Source organism: Bos taurus, chromosome 10, assembly GCF_002263795.3.
Source record: "Bos taurus isolate L1 Dominette 01449 registration number 42190680 breed Hereford chromosome 10, ARS-UCD2.0, whole genome shotgun sequence".
NCBI lineage: Eukaryota > Metazoa > Chordata > Mammalia > Artiodactyla > Bovidae > Bos > Bos taurus.
The window spans coordinates 84,031,446-84,054,685 of NC_037337.1; the positions used below are offsets into that span (position 1 = coordinate 84,031,446).

The 23,240-nt window shown below is 51.3% G+C and overlaps 1 protein-coding gene across 21 annotated transcripts in view; it reads left to right on the forward strand.

Annotated features, from left to right (window-relative positions):
- RGS6 (regulator of G protein signaling 6) overlaps positions 1-23,240 on the forward strand; it is a 612,180-nt gene that overhangs the window by 576,785 nt on the left and 12,155 nt on the right. For 12 of the 21 annotated variants that reach the window (XM_024998112.2, XM_010809582.4, XM_024998111.2 and 9 more), the window contains 3 exons: positions 4,349-4,438; positions 8,540-8,593; positions 21,746-21,812. In XM_024998112.2, coding sequence (XP_024853880.1) covers positions 4,349-4,438; positions 8,540-8,593; positions 21,746-21,812 — 211 coding nt within the window. The other 9 variants (XM_002691051.7, XM_024998119.2, XM_010809590.4 and 6 more) reach the window with 7 other exon arrangements.

Here is a 23,240-nt window from a genome sequence, read left to right on the forward strand (position 1 = left end):
CTGGATATACATTTTCCTTAAGACTGGTTGTCTGCAAAGCAGGGGAAACAAACCAGAACCCCTCATAAATCAGTCGGGGTCACTGCCAAGAGCTTTGTACACTTGCTGTCCCTGGCAGTGATAAACTCATTGCATCTGGGAACCGGCCAAAGACCCTGAGTCCTATCTTAGTTCTCATTCCCAGAAAAAAAACCTCAGTGCTGCGTTCCCCCACCCCCTGTTTACTGTCTTTGTGTTTCTTAGAAAAAGCTGGCGAGGAGGAAGGAACGGAATTCCATAAGTGGGTACAGCAAAGGCTCTGCTTCTCCGCTTCTTTGCTTGGGGGAGGAGAGGAGGGCAGAGGAGAGTCCTGGATCCACAGACTGTGGGGAAGGAGGCCCCAGCCAGAGGAGCCCGAAGCCACAGTAGGGGGCCTGAGGGATCTGCGTCTTTGATTCCATTTTGCTCAGACCATGACTTCCACCTGCTGTGGTTGTGGTTGTTCCCTCACAGGGAAATTTGAGATGGTCATCGTGATGGCCAAGAGCTAGCAATAGGGTTGGCAGAGTGCGACCACCTCGTGCAGCCCACCTCCAAGAGGCCATGTTCTCTTTACTGTCTCCCCACATCATCCCTGCCTTGGCTCTGGCCTTGGCAACAAATTGTCAAGATGCCACGTGACATTAGGACAAGAGCAGAGCCCAAACTGTCCCTCTGACCCATGTTGACCCCCGCCACCGAAGAGGGGACCACTGTCTGCTGCGCCTTCCTCCTCAGCCCTGGATCATCCTTCTTTCTCTGGTTGACCAAACCAGGAACTGCGAGACACTTCTTGTCTCCTTAGTTCTTCCTGCCATGACGAGGCTCTTTCTGGTTGTTGGACCAGCATTCCCCACCTCTGGCAGGGAATTCATCTTCAATTTTACCCATTCATAGCACCTTGAACCTGAACTTCTTCCTTGTAGCCCTTAGCTCAGTTAGTCATGCACACCCTTGTGCAATGAAATCCAAGATTTATGACAGCAAGGACCTCTTTTGTCTTGATCATGCTGTGAGCTCAGTGTCTGACACAATGCCAGGCACCTAAGAAATGCTCAACAAATATTTTGGGGAACAAATACTGAGTCATCTGCTTTATTCTGTTCTTTCTCAGTTGACAAATTCTTTCTTTCAATGGCTTTTCTTGCCTATGATGAGTTGGAGGAATTAGCTGGATTGGGGGTGAAATTTGTTCTCAAGGCCAGAAGGGTTGGGCTAGGAGAGGTTTCCTTACTCCTCTTGGGGCAGAAGGGGGAATTTTGTGAGATATTCCTGGGCATTTCAATTCTTGTGACAAATCAGAGCAACAAGCAGGGGGCTGTGGCCTTGGAGAGGGGTTTGGAGAAGGTCCAGGCCTGAGGGACAGGCCTCTCCAGATGACTCAGGAGCCACCTGGCTCTGCTGGCCAGACAGAAGCCATGCCTGAGACAAGAAGGAGACAGTGAGCCATTTTTGCTCTGGGTTAGCATCTGTACCTTGTTGTTCAGCTGCTCAGTCGTGTCCTACTCTGGGAGCCCACGGACTGCAGCATACCAGGCTTCCCTGTCCTTCACCATCTCCCGGAGTTTGCTCCAACTGATGTCTATTGAGTAAATGATGCCATCCAACCATCTCATCCTCTGTCACCCCCTTCTCCTCCTGCCGTCAATCTTTCCTAGCATCAGGGTCTCTTGTAATGAATTGGGTCTTCCATATCAGGTGGCCAAAGTATTGGAGCTTCAGCATCAGTCCTTCCAATGAATATTCAGGGTTGATTCCCTTTAGGATTGACTGGTTTGATTCCATTGCAGTCCAAGGGACTCTCCAGAGTCTTCTCCATTCATACCTTAGATGTAAATGTTAGGCCACTTTGAAGAGACAAGAAATGCAAAGACCCTGATGTCTCTCGGTCTGGGCTCTGAGACAATTAGGGCTGAATTAAGATGCCCACATAGGGACCTCCTCTGAGTTGAATGTGATCCTCCCTCTCCTTCCATACAGAGAGCAGAAACTGATCTAAACCAAAACAAGTATGGAGCCTGTAAACTTGCTCAGTATTTGCAGGCTCAGACCAGTATTTCGGTGAACCAAAAAGCCGCATAAATTCTGCTAACATTTAACCCCACACTGGACGCTATGCACATAAAAGAGATTAAAAACACATTGTTCCCACAAGGAACTTAAACTAGCGTGGGCTGGATTTTTGTCTGAAATTTGCAGGAAAACACTCACCAACACGTGTTCTCATGAAGCTTATTAACTCAGAACGTATCTGGATCATCAAAGCAGAGTCAGATCGAAGCCAGTGCTTCGTTTCCCTTGGCTCCTTGCAGTGGTCCCATTCCCATGAGGAGTGCTGCACCCTGCTTTTGTAAACATGGGATCATCTGTGCAAGAATGAAGCTGGTGCCCAAACGGGTCCACGTGTGCCCCCACTTAAGATGGCCAGAGAGGGACCCACACGGCACCAAGTTGATGGTTGCTTTCTGCCTTCACTTTCTTTCTGTTTTTTTTTTTTTTTTGGCTGTGCTGGGTCTTATTTGCTGCACATGGGCTTTCTCTAATTGTGAGCGGGGAGTACTCTCTACTGAGACAGGCTGGTTTCTCTTGGGGTGGCTTCTCTCACTGCAGAGCACAGTATTCTCTGTTGTGTGGGCTTCAATAGTTGTGGTGCACAGTCTTACTTGCCCTGCAGCATATGGAATCTTCCCGCAACAGGGATCAAACCAGTGTCCCCTGTATTGGCAGGTGGATTCTTAACCACTGGACCATCAGGGAAGTCCATGCCTTCACTTTCTTTTGAGATGGGTAGGGAGAGGGTTTTAGCAAGCCCTGGATGTAACCCAGCTTCCTCTGGGATGTACCAGCATCTCAAAAATGGCCAGGTACCTCTACAGGGTGCCCCCAACTGAGGAAAGGTCTCTACCTCACCCATCCCCTGGGAAGAATACCCGAGGAAGAGGTCATTAATGACAAGTCCAGCCTTTCCACTGAGCATCCTCTTCACTGGCCAGCTCTTCATTCCTCCAAGCCCTGGGGCCCTTATCCAGCTTCACGGGACGGACAGGAGTGTACATCAGAGAAGATGCTTCCCCGCCTAACAATCACACCCTCTCTAGGGAAAGCCCACCCTCCTTTTAACAGGTCCTCTCTTGGGACAACCAGGCTTTCCCATGCAGCTGTGCTACCTTACATTTCAACTGATAAATAACCCTTTTTCAATCGATAAGCTCCCTCTTGTAATGAACCTGGCTTTCCCTGTCCTTAATGAGGACAGATGTATTAGAAAGGGATCACGAGGCTACAGGAATTAGCTAAAAGTCAAGGGTAAAATCCATTGCCGTGGCCAGAATGTAATGGCTCTCGGAGCCCAGGAGGGCACCATGCCGCAGCCTCTGGCATATTTGCCCACAAGACCCCATGATCTGGCTCTAAGAGCACTCTTCCGGGATGGGATGGTGGCCCTGATGTGCATTAACTGACCCAATTGCATCATTGCCTGTGGACTACTTTTTTTAGTTAATCTTTTTGAGATACTTTTAGACTCACAAGCACTTATAAGAAATACTATAGAGACATACCATTTACCCAGGTTCTCCTAACAGTAACATCTGCAAAAACCATAGTACAGTATCATGGCCATGATGTTGACATTGCTACATCCCCTGAGTTTATCAGATTTCCCAATTTTTCTTGTACTCACATGTACGTGTGTGTGTGTATGTGTGTGAGGTTCTATACAACTCTATCACATGTGTAAGACGTGTCAAGATACAGAACTGGCCTTTCACCAAAGAACCCTTCCTGTTGTCTGTTATAACCGCACCTCCCTCCCCTCCTGCCCCTCTCCCATCCCTGAAATCTGGTAACCACTCATCTGTTGTCTGTTTCTACAATTTGTCATTTTGAGAATGTCACATCAATGGAATCATATAGTGTGTAAACCTTCTGGGGCTTTTTTTTTTTTTAATTCGTGATAATTCCTTTGGGATTCATCCAAGTGGTTGGATCATCGGTAGTTTCTTCCTTCTTATCGCTGTGCCTGTGGTTTTAATCATTAAGCAACAGTGCATCTCAATGTGGCACCAAGGCCCAATTACAAAGCTTCCGGGACATGATCTTCAAGGATCTTTTAACGCTGAGAAAGAAAATAGGTTTTAGGTGATGTTTTCTGAGTCAGGGAGGCGGGGAGGAGAAACAACGAAGCAAGCATGTTACCTGTTTTTCCAAGTTCACACCAGCATACTTTGGGTTGTTTGTTTCTTTCCTAACAGTGGCCAGTTGGGTTGCAGTTCCCTTTAGTGTTGGGTGACAGTTCTTTCTTGTGTCTTCCCGTCTCCCACCTCCCCAGGAACACATCTACAAGCTGATGAAGAGTGACAGCTACGCCCGCTTCCTCCGGTCCAACGCTTACCAGGACTTGCTGCTGGCCAAGAAGAAGGTATCCCTGGAAGGGCAGCCTTGCCTTTCTTAGCTCTATTGACCTTTGCCTGCTGCTTGCTGCTGGTGTGACGTGAGAATACCATCCCTTGGGTTTTCTTTCTTTTCCCTTTTCTTCTTTCCCTTCTGTCCCTGCTTCCACTCCAATAGAAGACAATTAGGATTGTTACCACCCGGCCCATCCCGCTGAGGTCCAGGGTGTGGCCTCCTCTCTCCCGGTACCCAGCATCTCCATCTGCCTGTCTGCCCATGGTGGAGGGAGTGACCACCTAAGCGGCCCCTGCGGCTCAGCCCAGGAGCAGAGGGCTGGCTGTGACATCAGCGAACCCCTGAGCAAACCACTGCCGGGTCCAGCCCCCTCCCACAGAATTTCCTGCCCTGATCAGCGCGCAAAGATGAGTGTGAGGCAAGGATTGCAGCAGCCCCCTCTGCATAGAAAGGCTTAGAGTTCTTCCGGGGTGATGGGGCACCAGAAATCCTGCCTGGGGTTGTTGCCCTTTGCTCTCTCCCATCTGCCACCTGTCCCAGAGCATTTGCCTTTTCTTTCAACCAAGAAGAAATGGCATCCTAGCTCCTCCACTCTGAATGAAGTCTTGGTTCCCTGCAGCCCTCGGGGTCTAGATTTGGGGGTGCAGGGACACCCCCCCCCAGCATGCAGGCAGTGAGGGGTGACTGGAACAGGAATGAATGTGGCTGGATTTCTGGGAGGAGGGAAGGCAGAGCTGGAAGGACAGGGGGTGAGGGAAGGGGGTTGGCTCATGGTTCGTGTGCCAGTGAACACTCTGCACTTTGCGGGTCTGATCTGAGCTCCATGGGGGTTCAGTGTGGCTCTCCTCGCGCCAAACTCCAGGACTCGCGTGCCTCGCTGCTTAAGACCACGTGCATCCCTTTCTTCTCCCTCTCAGCCTCCCGGTGGCAGTCCCCTAGCCTGTGATTGTCCAGCCACACACTGTCCAGTGGCCTCTCTCAGTCATGCAGCCCCTCTTTCTGTGTGCTGTGACCTCATGGGCTGGGAGCCTGTCTGTGTACATGGCTGGTAACCATGTCACTCCCTAGACCAGGAGAGCCCTTGGGTAGCCCTGAGGCCATCCCTGAGAGTCTTAGAAAGAGAAGTAGATTTGGGGGACACCCAGAGTGTCTGAGACCCAGCTTTCTGGGCTTGCATCCTTTCCATCATATGTCACTCCTCTGATGGACAACGTGAAGCCCAGCCTCCAGCCACTCCCTGGCAGGAGGGTGGAGGTGGAGGGGCCCTGATAGAGCGGGCTGACATCCCCCCAAATAATGGTTCTGATACCCAGTTTTTCAAGAAAGGTAAAGACTTTTAGTATCGGCAGCCCAGATCTCAGGGGAGAAGGTCAAAGTGAGTGTTCCTTATTTCCTGCAGCTCGAGACCCTGAACCAATCCCAGTGTGGGAAAATTGTGGGCTCCCGCAGTTGGGGTCACCTGGGCCTGTCCACATGCATGTCCACACACACAGAAGAAGCCAGAGGCCGTTCAGTCTCCTTGTGAGTCTGAGTGCAAAGGGAAAACACACCGCTGCGCAAGGAGTGGGACTGAGGTTCCTGTGTCCTCAAGTCCTCCTGTACAAGAAAAGCTTCACAGAGGAGGTCACTCAAGTGAGGCAGGAACAGATGGCCTGCCTGTGACATGTCACCAATGAAATTTATTAGAATTTTCATCTCAGCCCGCTCAAGGGGTGTCCTTGGCAGTTGAAAGCTCTTGTCGAAGCCGATGCCCTTTCAATATTCAGGGGGTAGATGTTTCTAAAAACAGTAACAAGCCTACATTTTCTTCTGTTTCCCCCTGAGCTCCAGGCATAGACTGGAGTTGTAGCTCAGCACTTCCAGGTAGACCCAGAGTGTCTTCTGTTACCAGGGGTGGGCTCACCATGAGATTGACACGTCCAGGTCATGAAGGGATGTGAGCCATAGTCCCAGCTAAGAGGCGGGCTGTAAAGCGGCCTCACTTTTCTGCTCACAAAGCCCCCTGATGCACCGTGGGGGCACAGCCTGCCAATCCTTCCTCCCTAATCCGTCCTCTATCCAACTATCTTAGTCATTCTGATGAGCCAAGTCCTCAGGGGACAGGTGAGCTGGGCTTGGAGGACCCCTCAGGACAATTTGAGGACCCCTCCAGGACAATTTGAGGACCCCCCAGGACCCCTTCAGCTTCCCTGGTGGCTCAGACGGTAAAGAATCCACCTGCAGCGTGGGAGACTTGGGTTCAATCCCTGGGGTAGGAAGATCCCCTGGAGAAGAAATGGCATCCCACTCCAGTATTCTTGCCTAGAGAATCCCATGGACAGAGGAGCCTGGTAGGCTATAGTCCATGGGGTCTCAAAGAGTCAGACACGACTGAGGGAATAAGCATAGCCAGGAGGCTTAAGTATGATTTTCCAGGGCAGCTCCAAGGGCCTCTGCAAGGTAGAGGAAACCAAATGAGTCAGGCTGATGGTCCCTCTCTGTGAGTAGCCACTCGATAGCCAGGGCATGAGAAGGACAGGCACAGAATTCCAGCTTTGGGACCTAGGACCGGCCTGATTTGAGCCACATGGATGGCCCCCAGGTTGCCCACTGGATTGAAGCTGAGTGCTGCCATCCCCGAGTGCAGACTGGGTACGGTGCCAAGCCCAGCACATATCCTTCAGTGCCGTGTCTGAAGGACAAAGACCAGCCTGGCTCTGCTGCTGTGTGTCGTTCGTGTCGCACTCTCCTCCTGCAGTATCCTCTCTGTCTTCAGCAGCCAGCCTAGGGGATAGCACATGATGGCAAGGAAGCCGTCTGACCTTGTCCCCAGTGACACGCAGTGACTGCCTTTTGCCCCCTCGGCTTCCAGCACATCCTGCAGACCCACAGACCCCCAGCTGCTTCTTCAGCTCTCTAACTTCCATTATTTGCTCTGTGTGTGTCTGTGAGTGTGTGTGTGCGTATGAGGGTGTGTGTCTGAGTATGTGTGTCCATGGGAGTGTATGTGTCTGTGAGTGTGTGTTTTGTGTGTCTGAGTATGGTGTCCATGTAAGAGTGTGTGTCTGTGAGTGTGTCCATGTGAGTGTGTGTACTCTCCAGATTTCCCAGGCATGGATTCAGGACCCCGGAACTGGGCTCTAGGAAAAACTAGCAGGTATTTGGGATGTAATTCCTCCCCCCTTGGAAAAGCAGGAAACCTGGGGAAAGGGTCAGATACATGCCACGCCCCCTTCTCCATAGAGGAGAGCTGCCTGGCCTGGGGAGTAAGCAGGGCTTTGCTCCCCTTCCTTCTCTGTGTATTGTGGGGGGAGTTGGGGTGGCAGGGAGGGGGTGCCCTCAGCTGAGACTCCCCAGGAGGCTCCTGAGCTGCCTGTCATCTGCCGCCTGCTATGAGTAAACCTTGGAAGGAGTCACCTGCCCAGGTACCGGAAGAGTATTTTCTGTCCAGAATACTCCTTCTGAGACCCGAGACCTCTGGGGTTGCAAAAGACATGGGCAGAGACAGCCTCCTCGATCTCAGGATACAGAAAGAGCGTCCTTAGGGGGCCTCAAGGATGTCCTGGAAGTTAGCAAACTTTCTGACTGGAAGATCTCAGAGAAAGTCCTAACCCAGACTCAAGGAGGACTTGATGACCTCGCCTTGCGCACGGCCATTTCCTGACATCTCAGTAGCATCCCTCCCGACACCCCACTGGCCCCGGGAGCTGGTCTGGACTGTGTCCCCAGTTGAGGCCTCCAGTTGTTCCCTGCACGGGGGCTTGGCTCTTTGAAAGCAATGATCAGGCATCGCCCAACTGTTCCCAAGGGCCTGGCTCCCAGCTCGGTGGCTCCCACTCCAGCCCAGAAGCAAGATGAATGACTCTTCTAGAAGCAAACACCCCTCTCCCCTTGCTGCTCTGAGGAGGCAGCCCCATCTCTCCTGGGCTTCTGTTTCTTGTCTCTCCCACTGACTCCTGCATACAGCTCTGGCTGCTTCTCTCTTCCTGTTTTTTTTTGTTTTTTTTTTTTCCTCCGCCCTGTTTTGCTTTTGTTTTGGTTCATTAGCTGCGGCTGCTGCTGTTTAGAATCCATGTGTTATCTGAAGAATTTTTTTTTTTCTGTATTTTTCTCCCTATCTTTTTTTTCCCTAAAGCCAGAAAGTGAGCAAGGTCGTAGAACTTCCTTAGAAAAGTTCACTCGCAGTGTGGTAAGTTCAGCTGGTTTTCTTTGGTTTTTTGGCTTTCTTTCCGTTTTTCTCGGTGGTGGTTGTCGTTTCCTTCGGGAGGGGAGGGAGCCCAGTGCTCTTCCCTCAGCACACCCACCCATGGTCTTCTGTGAGTGTCGGTGGCTTCTCTCCTAGGGACCGGTTTGCAAAAGACAAAAGGCCCAGCAGCTCCCCCTGCAGACGGGTGCACGGCCCTCCCCCGCCTCACCCAGCCCCTGGCCCAACATTTGCTCTCCTGTGCAAGGGGGCTTCGAGAAGGAAGGACCACCCCTGCCCCACCCTTGGGGCTGCTCGGTGGATGCACCTTCTGCAGCAGCCCAGGGAGAAGGCCATCTAGCTGGACCATGAAATAAATTGGCTCAGAACTGTAGCTCATAAAAAAAAAAAATCCAAATTTCCCTCTGGGACTCTGGCAGCCACGCGGGTGCGGGAGGCTAGCTGCTGCTGCTGTGCCGGTGGCTTTTGTGTGTGCAGGAGGCGGCCGTGCTGCATGGGTTCTGGCGGTGAGGTCCAGCTGGCGTGTGTGCGTGTGCGTGTATGTGTGTGTTGGTGGCCTCTGCATGAGTTCCCATGTCCCTGACAGCCCCTTGTTAGCCTCCTTTGCATAGCGTGACAGGGCAGTAGCCAGGGGGTGGCGTGGCCGTGGTGGGGAGATCATCCCCGTGGTGACCGGTGCAGATTCTGAACTGTGGTCTGCAGTCAAGCACAGACTCATCTCCTTTTTCTGTAATGTTCTCAGATTGGGCTTCCCAGGTGGCTCTAGTGGTAAAGAACTCGCCTACCAATGCAAGAGGCATTGGCAGGTTCCATCCCTGGCTTGGAAAGATCCCCTGGAGGAAGGCATGGCAACCCACTCCAGTATTCTTGCCTGGAGAATCCCATGGACAGAGGAGCTTGGCGGGCTACAGTCCATAGGGTCACAAAGAGTCAGACACTGAAGCAACAGCATGCACACATACTCTGTAAGACTGAGGTATAGGGTTTAGCCAGTCCCTACGGGAAGTAGCCAGTCCCCTTCTTTCCTGAAACCAGCTTCTGAGCTCCTACAGCCCAACTTGCACTGTTCACGTGGAACCAGCGAGCAGCCAGGGAGCCAGCATCCCATGCATAGAATTTGTCAAATTTCACTTCCCAAAGTGTAGAAACCCACTGATGCTAACTTGCCTTTTTCCTCCCTCTGTTGCAGGGGAGAGTCCTTGTAAACCTGACTACTGTGTGATTAGTATCTTTATTTTATCCTTTTAACATAAATTCTAAGAATTCTGGGTGGACAGCAACCTGGTCGTTTACCTGGCATAGCTAGATGCATCTTAACCAAATGTAAACAGTTTTGAATTTGCTAGATGTCAGCTTCACAGCAACTCAAGTAGGTGGCAATTACAATATGGGTGCTCATCCCATCTCTTCTTTGGTCTTCTCTCTCTATGGTCTTTCCTCATGAGAAATCAGAACTTGCAGAATGTCAGGCCTGTGATCCCCTGTCTGTCTTCATGGCTGGTTTGCCGCAGCCATACAGCTTCATGCACCAAGAAGCTGCCACGGGCTGTTGGAGGCAAGGCCGTGGGAGTCCCTCCACCCCTGATGGCTGATAGAGAGTGATGGGAACTCATTGCTCCCTCTCTTCTGAGGCCTGGAGGCTGCAAGTGGAGGTCAGGGATTTTGTTGACAAGCCCAGAGTATATTATGGAGAAAGCAAAACTCCTGCAACCCTGGGCAGGCCCTTCAGGTTGACCACGTGGGCTGAGGCTGTGAGAAGAAGCCTGGTCCTCAGATGAGGCATCCAGATCTCGCTAGGCTGCTTTTCATGAGAAGTGGGTGTTGGGAGAGCAAACATGATCTCGATGCAGCTCCGCGAGGAGCATTTATTGACGTCCCTTCTTCCCAGAAGTGGTGTTGGTTCAGTGGTTCTCCAAGGTCTGTTAACAAAGTGTTTGGAATGAGAAAGCACCAGACACCTTCCAAGCATTTGAAGTGTACACCTGGGAGAACTTAGAGAGATGTTTTCAGGGCCAGCTGAAGGAGAAAAATCTCCTAAGCTCCTGAGATTTTTAGAATCTATATGAGAGAAAGCCCAACCTTCCAAACCAAAACATTCCTAAGTTGCCTGTTATTTTTCTATAAAGACTCTAAAGGGTCATGCATTCTGATTTTTTGTTTCCAGTAGTAGAAATAGAGATGGACTTGTTTCGATCCATCCATCCTCCTTGTGATCTTGGGATAACACCACCTGGGGTAACCAGATGAGGCTGAGTTTGAGGAAATGACCCACAGCTCTAGAGCAGTAGCAACTCTCAGAATACTTGAGGCTTAAGAATGTCATTTTCACAGCCCAGTATTCTAATCAAACAAAATTAACTAGTCAGCCAATATGTCTTGCAATTTGATAGCCATTTTCTGGATCTAATATACATAAAGTGCTTGATTTCTTTGAAAGAAGGTCTACATGAATATTTCATCTTCTGTATACTGTAAACTGTAAAACCCAATGAAAGGCTAGTACAATAGCAATAATGGTCCTGGGAAATACATGAAGAAAGACCATCCACGTCATGGGAAAATGAGGGAGTGAAGCTGGGCAGTCCTTGGACCAGGGATGTGAGGCCAGCTGCCATTCAGGACTAACTGGTGACAGGAAATGTTGATCCAGATCGTTCATTATCTTGGTCGGCTAACTTCTTATCAAGACTGAATCTGGGTCCAACATTTCTCCCATGCAGTACTCTTTCTTTCCTTAGTAAAGGAGGAACATTTGGAGAAAGCAAATTGTTCTTTCTAAGACTCCTATATCATGATATGGAGGGATTATCTGTGGAAGGCCACAGAGGCCCTCTTTGACATAGAATCCTAGAAGGGAGTTCAGTATGGTTCATAGAAGCTGCTGGAGCCATGCTAGTTTGAGTGCAGAAGGAGCCTTACGATCCCCAGCAGAGGCATTGTTTTTCACACGGCTCCTTTTAATGGAAGCTTCATTCTGAGTCATGCAGAACTGGAGTAGCAAGTAGCAAATAGGGGTTATGCTGTGCCAAGGCACTGTGTACTTTGGCCACCCAGAGCCATAGAGCTGGCATAAAGGCCTGCTTTTTGATAGGGCCAGCCCAAGTTCAGAAGCAAATATCATTCAAAGTCCATGGCATGGTGCAGCCAGCCCATAGTGCATCTTTATCCAGAGCAGAAAACAGGATCCTTCTGATGGGCCCAACCCCACAGACGCCCAGCTGGCCAAGCAAAGTGCAGCTGGATTTCAGCCCCTTCTCAACCCTCATCTGCCCTTGTACAGTGGATGACTCACACCATCATACAGGGGGGCCCTGGTCACAAGAGCCCTGGGCCCGGGAAGAGCTGTGACACATAGCAGGTTCTTAAAGTGAGGGGGTGGGGGGCTGCTCAGACATGGCCTCAGATCAGATGAACGGAGCCTCTTTCCTCCAGCTCTGTGCACTGGGAAGCGTCCTTTCACAATGGCTATAAAATATGAAAGCCATAATAGGAAGCTTCTGTAGACTGTGTTTGCATTGCCTTCCATCTCCTCCTCAGACTCTCTGGCTGGAAGTCCCTTCAGTCTCTAACTGAAGACCACTTCGCACTGCTCAGGACCAACCAGCCTGCCACTCTCTGCCATCTCCCTGGTTTTGCAGTCAACAGGTGACCTCGAGGGTGTGAAGGGGGCCAGAGGGGAAAGACTGTCCATTCCACTGCTCTCTCTTGGGCGTGCTCATTCCTTCACGGTCTACTGCAAAGCAAGGGCCAACTTGGACACAGAGGACAGAAGGATGTGTGGGAGGAAGGCAAGAAGTAGCAAAGGGCCATTAGCCAAGACTCAACAGCAGCAACTGGATTATTCCTCTTCGGGTGGTGGCTGAAGCCATCTGGTGAGAACTCCAGAGGAGGAACTCTGAGGAGGAGAAGATAGAAAAAGTCCTCCGCATCTTTGTACAAGGGACAGCACTTAACTTAGAAGTGGCAGCCCCAAGGGACGGTGGCATCAGCCTCCCTGGACACCTTTGCCTGGGTGCTCAGCTGAAGCCCCAACTGTCCTCTTGAGAGCCTCATCGGCTGTAGCCTCAGGCTCCCAAGATGGACAAAGGAACAGCTGGTGCTGGAGGCCTCAGAGGAGAGCAGAGATGAGAACCAGGTGTTCATCCTTCTCCTAAGAAAACATCACAGTTGGTCTTTGCCAAGGTGCTCCTAGGAATTGAAACAGCAAGGGCCGGGAGCTGAGGGAGCCTTGGCATGCACCAAGCGGCATCTCCACGACAAGCCTTTCAGTCCTGCCTGCCAAGGAATGCAGCGGGGAAGTCAGATGGAGACCAGGAAGCCCTAGGAGCCAGCTGTCACCCGCCTTCCATCTCCCTTTGCCCCCGCCCCGCCCAGAAGCCAAGGAAAAGCTCTTGAGAGTAACCTCCCCCCCACCTTCTGGGCAGCTCTGCACGCAGAAACCCCCAGCCCCAGGCCCAGGTGTTGAACCGGAAGTGGAAGGCTGAGGCCCTCCAAGCAAGGCAGAGGGCAGGCAGCCAGGGTGATCAGCCCACCCCCTCCACCCACCCACACACAGCAGTGCCTTCTCCCCACCTGGAAGCGGCTTTCCCTCCCCCTCAGCCTGTCGGGGCAGAGCCTTGGGCTCTGCTGAAATGAGCTCTCAAACACCTAGACAGCAGAGCCCTAGAGGGCCTTGACCTCAGTCGAACAGATCCTTTCAACAAGGAACGGTCAGCTAAAAATCTTTAGAGTTGCTCTTGATTGCACACAGTCCTTGGGCCCCGTTGGGATGTCAGGGTCACAGGCTATATAGTGCCAGCCTGTTCCCATCGGATCTCAGAACCCTGTGATCGAGCAGCAGTGAGACCCGGGTCTGCCTAGAGATGGAGGTGAATTTCACAGCTGTGCTTGGGAGGGAAAGCATGAACTGGTCTCTCCTAGGAAGTGAGGACTTCCCCTAGGACTCTGGGAAACTGTGCAGAGCCGTGCCAAGGGTGACTCCTGCTTCCAGCCTCAGCCTGCTAGCAGTGTGACCTCAGGCCCATCGCTAGCCCTCTCTGGTCCCTGGTTTTGTCCTGTGTACAATGGCATGGACTGAATCATCTCTAGGACCCTTTGAAGCTGGGACGTTCTATTGGTCTGTGCTTCTCTCTGTCCTGCGATTTTCGAGTTGTGCTAATCATCCCCCAGATGAGAGAGGAGCCTGCCCGAAAAGTGGCTGCCCACCCTGGAGGCTGGGAATTAAACCAAGGAGAGAACTGAGTTCGGTGTCCATTTAAAATCCTTTGACAAGGATTTGAGGATCAACACTGGCAGAACTGAGTGCCGCAGCCCCCTGACCCCACAGGCCCCATCCCTCCATTGTTTGGGGCTCATTCCGCACCGTGACGCCTGGACGGCAGGGAGAGAGAAGTTGCAAAGAGCAGGTTAAGCACCGCACATCCTGTCAACCACACCAGTGCTGCAGTGCCCACCCTTCTGGGACGGATGCCCAGCTGGGTGTGTGTTGGGAGGTGGGGTGAGATCAGTTGGGCAAAAAGGTGGGCCCCATGCGGGTACTGCCACGTCACCCTGGGCATGGGGCAAGGGCATGGGAAAAAATGAAGTGTGAGCATCGGGGGACCTCAGCGTCACGCTGCTGCCCTCCTGCAACCACCCCTTCTGGGTCCCTGGAGACCTCTGGGCTGGCTCGCCACTGTCCTCTCAGAGATGCTCAAAAAGAGGTCACAAGAGGGCGTGTTATCCTGGTCACAGTCAGCCGTAGGTTAAGTCTCTTCCAGTCTCTATTCCTCTGTCTCCATCTTGGGTCCAAGTGAAGTTTGAAAAAGCATGTTTACTCTTTTAGTTTTGTAGCTAGAAAAAGAAAATGTAAAAGTCTGATTTTTGCAAACCAACGATAAAATGTTAAGATGGCTGAATCAGTTTGGCTGGCAGGATACAGAGGCGACAAAGAGATAAAATGGTTCTCCATGAGGGCCCTGGAGAAGGTCTTTCTGAAACCCTGGGGAACGGGGAGACTTTTATTTATCAAAAAGGTCAGAGGTGGTCATTTTTGAGAAACCCAGCCCTAGACCCTGCCACTCCTCTGGGAAGGAGGAGCCCCCAGCTATTGTAGCTGATGGTTCGTCTGTCAACCAAAAGCAGCCAAAAACCCTCTCCCTGCGGAGTGCCCACTCGAGCAAAAGTGCACCAGTGACTCAGCCCCCAGACACAGGGGAGAGCTCGGCACTGCAAAAACCGCTCCCTCCTCCTCACTCTCCCCCACCCAGCCAGCTCCTGCCTTCCCCAGACCCCAATGTGCCGAGCAGTCAAGTGAAAGACTCCTGTGAGGCAGAAAGGCACAGCTGTGTGTTTACAGCCACTGATTCCGATCCAAATCGCAGCCCTGCCAGTCTCCCGCAAGGCAGGCTGGGGGCAAGCCGGGGATGGATGCGCCAAGCGGGAAGCTATTTCGGGAGCTGACCTGCAGCCCTTTGCCGTAACAGAGCCTTCCTACCACCTCCCCTCAACCCCCCACCAACTCAGGAAAGACGTCCTTCTAGAAGGAGCTCCCACTTGAGAAGCGGCTGATGGGGTTGTGGGATTTCAGCCTGTTCCTTGTCACTTGTGAAGTCAGATTTCTGGCACCTGTCCCCAGGCAGCCACGCGAGGACAGCCCAGGGCTCCCATCTGTCCAGTGAGAAGGCAGAGGGTGAAGGTGACCGACGGCAGGGCGCTTGGCAGGATGAGCAGCAGGGAGGGCAGGCCTGAGTGGGGGACGGGATGCCCGTTTCTGCCCAGGACAGAATCTGCCTTGGACCTGCCAGGGGAGATGTGGCATCACACAAGGGGCAGGAGAGAAACCTCCGGGCGCTGGCCAGGCTTTGGAATAGCAGGAATCTAGGAAGCAGACCCGGAGAAGGCAATGGCACCCCACTCCAGTACTCTTGCCTGGAAACTCCCATGGATGGAGGAGCCTGGCGGGCTTCAGTCCGTGGGGTCGCTAAGAGTCAGACACGACTGAGTGACTTCACTTTCACTTTTCACTTTCATGCATTGGAGAAGGAAAGGGCAACCCACTCCAGTATTCTTGCCTGGAGAATCCCAGGGACGGCGGAGCCTGGTGGGCTGCTGTCTATGGGGTTGCACAGAGTCGGAAATGACTGAAGCGACTTAGCAGCAGCAGCAGCAGGAAGCGGACCAGACTGCCAATGTCAAGGTCAGGGAGAAGAGACCCAATTCTGCTTGTGTCCAAACCAGAGGGTTGGAAGTCAGAGTGCTCAAGGTCTAAGGACTTCAAAGGCTGAGAAGTAAGATGGCCGTGGCATTCCTCCAAAATGAGCTCCTGATGAAAAGCAACGTGGGAGTCTTCCCTGTTTGAAGGAGCAAATGAGCACTTTGGTTCTAACTGGGAAGCGCAGTATTCTGGAAGAAAGGCAGGATACAAATCCATAGGAAGGAACAATCCCTAAAATGTTGCTATGAGGCAGAATGCTAACTGGGACACCACAGGGGAGCTGAAAAGAGCTTGGAGCAGTGGGATCTTCAGTTCAGTGATATTACCCGAAGGCCTAGGAGAGAAAGACCCTGGAGTGTTTGTTTTTGGGCTCCCCAAGGGATGGGAGTGGCTCAGACGGTAAAGCGTCTGCCTACAATGCAGGAGACCTGGGTTCGAGAAGGAAATGGCAATCCACTCCAGTACTCTTGCCTGGAAAATCCCATGGGTGGAGGAGCATGGTAGGCTACAATCCATGGGGTCGCAAAAAGTTGGACACGACTGAGGGACTTCACTTCACTTCAAGGGATGGGATGGTAGGACGGGGTGGAGAGTGTATAGCTACCCTGCAGTGCCAGTGTCCAAATGGCTGGTGAATTTATAGATCTATGTCCATGGGACATGCAGTTTCTGATTGTGGCCGCAAGGGTCCAGCCACAGCCCTGTCTAGTCCAACATCCTTTTTGATGACTCAGATGAAGAGACAAACATGCCAGTCATATTCAAAGATGCACACCTAGAAGGTAGTGCTCATTTGACAGGTAGTATGGTCTGCCATGTTAAGACCATCTCCTTCAGGTGGAATGATGGGTCCAAACAACCAGGTATAATTTAACCAGATAAAATTTATGTTAAAAAAAAAATTCAGTCTCACAACTACAGGATGACATTCCTAGCCTTCACTGTAATTCAAGTTTTAAAAACTCTGGGGGTTCTAGTTGACTGCAAGCTTGATAGAAGTAAAAGTGTGAGGCAGTCACTTTTTTAAGTATCTTTAGGTTGTAATAACAAAGTGGAATGGTCAGAAGTGCTCCATTGTTCTCTGTGTTGCTCTAGACTGTGTTGAATCGTGTTTCCAAGCTCTCTTATTTTATCAGGAACTTCAACAAACTAGAGACAATTAAAAAAGAATAGCTGGGGACTCTGGAAGCCCAGTCAGATGAAACTGAAGTAGATAAACATGTCCTGCCCTGGCACTAGTGGTAAAGAACCTGCCTGCCAATGCAGGAGAAATAAGAGACGCAGATTCGATCCCTGGGTGGGGAAGATCCCCTGGAGAAGGGCATGGCAACTCACTCCAGTACTCTTGCCTGGGAAATGCTGTGGACAGAGGAGCCTGGTGGGCTACAGTCACAAAGAGTCAGACGCAACTGAAGCGACTTAGCACGCATGCAAGGAGATTCAGACTCCATCAGGAACTATCTGTGTGTTTGTCTCTCAGAGCGAGTGGGCAGTTCTGGATTGTTTCAGACAGAGCTAGAACAAATGGATAGAAGACATGGGCAGGGTCACTCTACTAATATTCTAACAGTATCAACTTTCCAGGGGTGGAATATGTCACCTCAAGGAACAGGGAGCTCCCTGGAAACAGTCAGATGTTGAATGGCCAGGGATATTGTAGAGCAGGTTCTATACTGGATTCTACCCACCTCCTCCAAGGAGAATCCTCAGATGCATTAAATATTTGTGAAACATTGCATGTTATCATAGGTTTATAAATAAACTATGGGAAAGGAGAACAGATCAAATGGAGTGAGTTTGCTGAGACTGGAGAAGAAGGATCCAGAGGAGTCAGGTTTGACTCTACCTCGAAGGAAAAGCTAAAGCTAGATTATGGTAAAGTCAGAGCAAGACCACTGTCAAGAAGTGGAATTGCTGTCCTTCAAGCAATTGCAACTCAAGCAATTGCAATTCAAGCAAGGCAACGTCATCCTTGCCTTTTGTTTTTGGTTGTTTAAGCCAATCACTTGAGCCCTGGGCAACAAGGCTCTCTCCCCAAATGCCTGGGAGGAGATTAGTGAGCGGAGGACACTCGTACCCATGGGCTCAGGGAGGCTGAGCACAGCCGGTGGGTTCCCTGGCTCTGCACTGGAGAAAGCTTGGCCTGACATCATCCCCATCCAGAAAGGGTGTTTTGTTGAGAGCAGAAAAGAAGATCGAGCCGGTCACCTTTACCGGATGGGACTTGCTGGTTCCAGTGGACAAATTGGCAGCCACCTTTCTCAGCCAGGCCAAGAGCAGAACACGCCCCTGAGACCTTAGAGCAAGGGGAATTATGCTCATGGGCCCCTCCTCCTGGGCCCCGCCATAAGGACTCATCTTCAGCCCAACTCGGGGAAGGGACGGGCTATCCCGTCACATTCTTTCCCACTGTCCTGAGGACCAACCTGATTGCAAATGACACTCCCTCCTCTCCCAGGCTTTGCCAAGGCTGCTTTCCACCTCATCATGGAATTGTATAATTATGGTGATTACAGCTTATGGTGTTTTCCTCTCCTCATCTTTTGCTTTCAAATTCTTTGAGGCCTCTCATTAAACATGGCGATGCCAATAAAGTCAGCGAAGTTTTAATAAGATGCACTTTGAAGCTAAAGAAAGCCCAGTCAGAGTTGATTGTTACTATGTCCCCTCATGCTGCTGCTGCTGCTAAGTCTCGTCAGTCGTGTCCGACTCTGCTCGACCCCATAGACGGCAGCCCACCAGGCTCCCCCGTCCCTGGGATTCTCCAGGCAAGAACACTGGAGTGGGTTGCCGTTTCCTTCTCCAATGCATGCATGCAGGCTAAGTCGCTTCAGTCGTGTCCGACTCCGTGGGGCCCTATGGACAGCAGCCCTCCAGGCTCCTCTGTCCACAGGATTCTCCAGGCAAGAATACTGGAGTGGGTTGCCATTTCCTTCTCCCGTGTCCCCTCATAACAGGCCTTTAAAACTCTATTGTGGGTGATTAATGCCTGGATATCAGAGGTAGGGGAGAGAGAGATATGGAGATCCAGAGTGGGGAGCGTGACTGTACTTTTTCACAGGGCTGGAGAATGGTTTTACTCCCTGCCCCCTGGCCTTTCTCATTTACACCAAGAGCATGGTGCATCTGAATCCCCACCCCTAATGGAAAAAGATGGACTGTCAAGTAAGGATGGAGGACCTGGCATTTACATCATAGCAGGTTAAGTTGGGAAATAGACATGGAGCAGTTGACACAAAACTCAATCAAACCTTAGGAGCTGCAGCAAAAAGTAAAGGGGAACTGCTGGTGGATTCTCTGTCCTCGACAATGGTGGAAGGTTCTAAATATGTAAAGGATCCAACCTTTAGCATTTGACAGGGGTCACCATCCTGTGGTCATATCCTCAAGGATGGTTTCCTTGGTAATGACAGCTTCAGAGCCCATTATTTACTGGCCCTCAATCACAGCTTTGCTGAACTGTTTCTAGATTTGCAGGATGTTAGGAGAAGAATCACCAGGAAGGCATGTGGTAGGGGTGGGGGAGAGACAGGGTGGCCACCAGAATCCCCAGCTTGCCCTTCAACAGCTTTGTACAGGTGTGATATCTGAGTCCCCTTTATTTCCATCCTCCCCAGGACTGTGTGGAGAACTACCCAGCAAGGTGCATCTTGCCCTGACAGGAGTCTCTTTTGAGAGGCTCCAACTGTCCCCTGAGAGCTGACTGCCCTGAACCATCGCACAGCTCTTTAGCCAGCTGGTAGTTGGCTATCTGGGACATGACTGAGTAGCACCAACCATCTGGGGTTAAACGCTGTTGAAAACCTGGCATTGATATCTCCCCCAACTGCATTCTCATCCCCTACTGAAGATGACCTACTAGCTCTGCCCCCGAGAACAACGTCCCTTTAGTGCCCACCAGAATGTGGAGAGTGGGCTCGAGCTGGGGGTTGGGCAGGCCCAGTTGAATTCTATTTCTCCACCTGGAGTTGGGATAAGACCCCAGGCAAGTTGCTCACTTGCCCAAGGGGTACAGTGACGCCTGCTGCCTGGGGTGGATGTTGTCACTAAATGAAAGTGAAGTCTCTCAGTCGTGTCCGACGCTTTGCGACACCACGGTCTATAGCCTATCAGGCTCCTCCGTCCATGGGATTTTCCAGGCAAGAGTGCTGGATTGGATTGCCATTTCCTTCTCCAGGGGATCTTCCGGACCCAGGAATCGAACCCGTGTCTCCCGCATTGCAGGCAGACGCTTTACCGTCTGAGCCACCAGGGAAGCCCGTCACTAAATGAGGGCATGGCAAAAACAGCTGCCGTGTCTTGGGTGCTCACAGTGTTGGCATCCGTGTCGTGCAGATCTTGGCCTGAGAGGGACTTAGGTTCTCCTCCAGCTCCACCACTTAACTCTGTGACTCAGGCAGCACCTCCAAGCCTAGGTTTCCACACCTTGTAAAAGGGAGATAAGAGGAAATGATCAAGGACTTCCCCGGTGGTTCAGTGGTTAAGGCTCAGCCTTCCAATGCAGGGGGTGTGAGTTTGATCCCTAGTTGGAGAATTAAGGTCCCACATGCTATATAGGCAGTGGCCAAATTAAAAAAAAAAAAAAAGAGAGTAAGTGATGAGGAGGGAAAAAATACATAAGATGCTTAGCATAGTGTTTGCAGTATATAAGCTTGAGCATAACTCTTTGTATTGTTATTATTTTCTATTATGATGATGTTACCTGCAGCCCACGCTTAGCTCTTATTCTTTATCTGATTTCCAACAGTGTTCTGCAAAGTAGGTATTACTGTATTTATTTAGCAGTTGAGGATGGGGACACAGATATCTCAAATACGACAGTATGTGCAAAGCACATCCATTTATTAGAGCAACCAGCTCGTGACCCTACTCAATAAATGGTAGCTATTATTACTGTCTTATTTTTAAAGTCAACTCAGAGAGCTGGTTTCTCTGCTTTGCCTCAGAACGGAGGGACTGTGGTACCAAGCAGACCGGCTTCTGCCCTGTGGTCTATTTCCCAGGGCCCCTTTGCTCTTCCCAAGAAGCTGTAGGACTCCGGGGCTTGCAGCAGCATGGTGCCAGGACATGGGGAGGGCCACCAGGGAAGCACTGCCTATGTTGCCAGGATCTGGCATTTGCTCCCGTCCCCTGAGGTGCAGGACCCTAAGAAGCCTCCTGCTTCCAGACCCAGACCAAAGCTAGTTCTCCCCTAGCAGAGCGTGAACTCCAGTTCTCCAGAGGAGGCGCCCTACATGGCAGAGCCTCATTCCCAGAAACCCTCACCTCGCCGCTCGCTGCCTGGCTGGAGCCGCCCTGAGCCACGCAGCCTCCCGTGCGTGGTTGTTTCCTCTGCCAGATAAACAGAGGCTTCTCTTTTTTAAGTGCTGTACTACAAAGAGGGGTTGTCGGAGGAGTTAGGACCAAGTGGCTTTGAAATCCAGGGATGCCTTGAAATCCCTCGTAAACCCCTCGTAAACCCTACTTGTAGTATGGACAGAAACAGAAGCACAGAAGCCATTTCCTCTGACACAAATGGCTTTGTCCTGAGGAAAATCGGGTTTATAGATGTCTCTTAAGGTAAATGCTTTAGATGGGCATCTTAGGAGTCTGAGGTAAAGCTCTACAGCCAAACACGTGGTTGCTTATGAACCTTGCACGAGACGCTCTTGTAAGTGCCTGTGGTGTAAACACGCACATGGGCGTGTGCACGGCTGCGTACACCAGTGCATGTGCTGCCTGGCCGCTGCACGCTTCCGTGTCCAGTGTATGGTGTGTGCAGCACACACGCGGCACACCTGCCTGTGCCTCCGCGGGGGGACCGCCTGCCCGCTGCTGCTGCTGCTGCTGCTGCTGCTGCTGGGTGCGCGTCTGGGCAGGGGCTCCCCTAAAGCCACTGGTCTTCACGGTTTCAGCTGGATAAGTTGTTCTTCACTTCCCTTCCTAAAAACACAATTGCCTAGTGCTGCTGGCGCAGAGTCAGAATGGCCGCTGCATTTCACCCCCGAGGCGGCTTCCTTCCAGCAGTGGGTGAGTGATCCCGGCGTCCGCACGCTCTAACCTTCCTTGGGGGCCTTCTGCAACAGAAGGTGCTCCCCAAACCAGAAGAGATGATCTGTGTGTCCATGGCCTCATCTCCACCCACCCCTCCTGTTCTCACGCCCTAGTTCCATGGACAGTTAGCAGCATCCTTTTTTTGATGTTCCCTTTTTTTTTTTTTACACTATAGTTTTTTGTTTTGTTTTTGTTTTTTCTTCCTGAGAAGCAAGAAGCCAAGGGCTCCAGAAGTGGCAGGGAGATGCGTCTGTTGTCCCAAAGGCAATGTTCAAATAATGTCTTTGGGTGCTGATCCTGCCACTCATTCCTGGGCCCCTAGAAGAAATGCCCACTACCTTTGAAGATGCTTTTAAATCCAACAGCAGCATCCTTAAGCTTAGTCCCCACCTTACAGCTCCCATTACTCTTCATCTGTGGCCCAGGGCCAAGTCCTGTAGGAAACCGGAAAATCTTACCTTTCTACCTGCTAGACCACCAGAGGAGAAGAGGGCTAAGGAACCAACTCATCACCTGTCCAGCATTGCAGGGACATGTGAAAGGGGTTCAGAGGGAAGTAAGAAGGTTCCCGGTGGCTAGGAATTCCATCAACCCAGAGATGTCTTGAAAAATGCTGCTTGACCTGTCCCCTGTTGTACTTTTTCAGATTAGGAATATCTGTCTGATAAATGCCCACCTAATTGCATTCCTAATAATAAGGAGGAGAGAGAAATGAGTCAGCCCTCTTTGCATATGCTTCTAAAAGAACCTGGACATCCCCAGAAAGATGATGCTTTGGGGCGGTGGGAGACAGTCAGCATGTTGACCACCTCTGCCTTCGAAACCCTGCCTTGGCAGCTGGCTTAACCAAGGACCCCAACCCATGGATGTGTTCTGCGTGAATGTGTTCACAGGAGATGAGACATGCCCTTAGGAGGGTGGGGTGCCCTTGATGTCCTCATGGGTCCTGAGAAGAATCAAACGCACTGCCCAGCCAGTGACCCCCCTGCTGTCTCATCCACTAAGCTTCAGCAGCGCTCTCCCCTGTGGCCGTAGTTGGGTCACTTGAACTTCCTAGTTGGGAAAAAAGTAGAGTCAAGTTGTTGCCAATTGCAACTGAGCCATGTCCCTGTTCCTTGAGTCTTTCGGCCCTTGCCTACCTTGGAGTGAACCAACGCAGAGATGCCAAAGTACATTTAAGGAGGAGGAGGAGAGGAAGAGGCAAGCCCAGAACCAACTACAGGAAGGCATGCTATTGAGGGGCCTTGTGAACAGAGTAGCCGCCTCTGCTCCACCCCTGCGTCCACCGAGAACTTGGGGCAGGCTGCTTATAGAAAGAGCACCGGGGTTATTCAGTCAGAGCTAGAGGAAGGAGATAAGAGATCCAGTACTGAGAGAGGGGATTTCTCCTGCCTACAGAGAAAA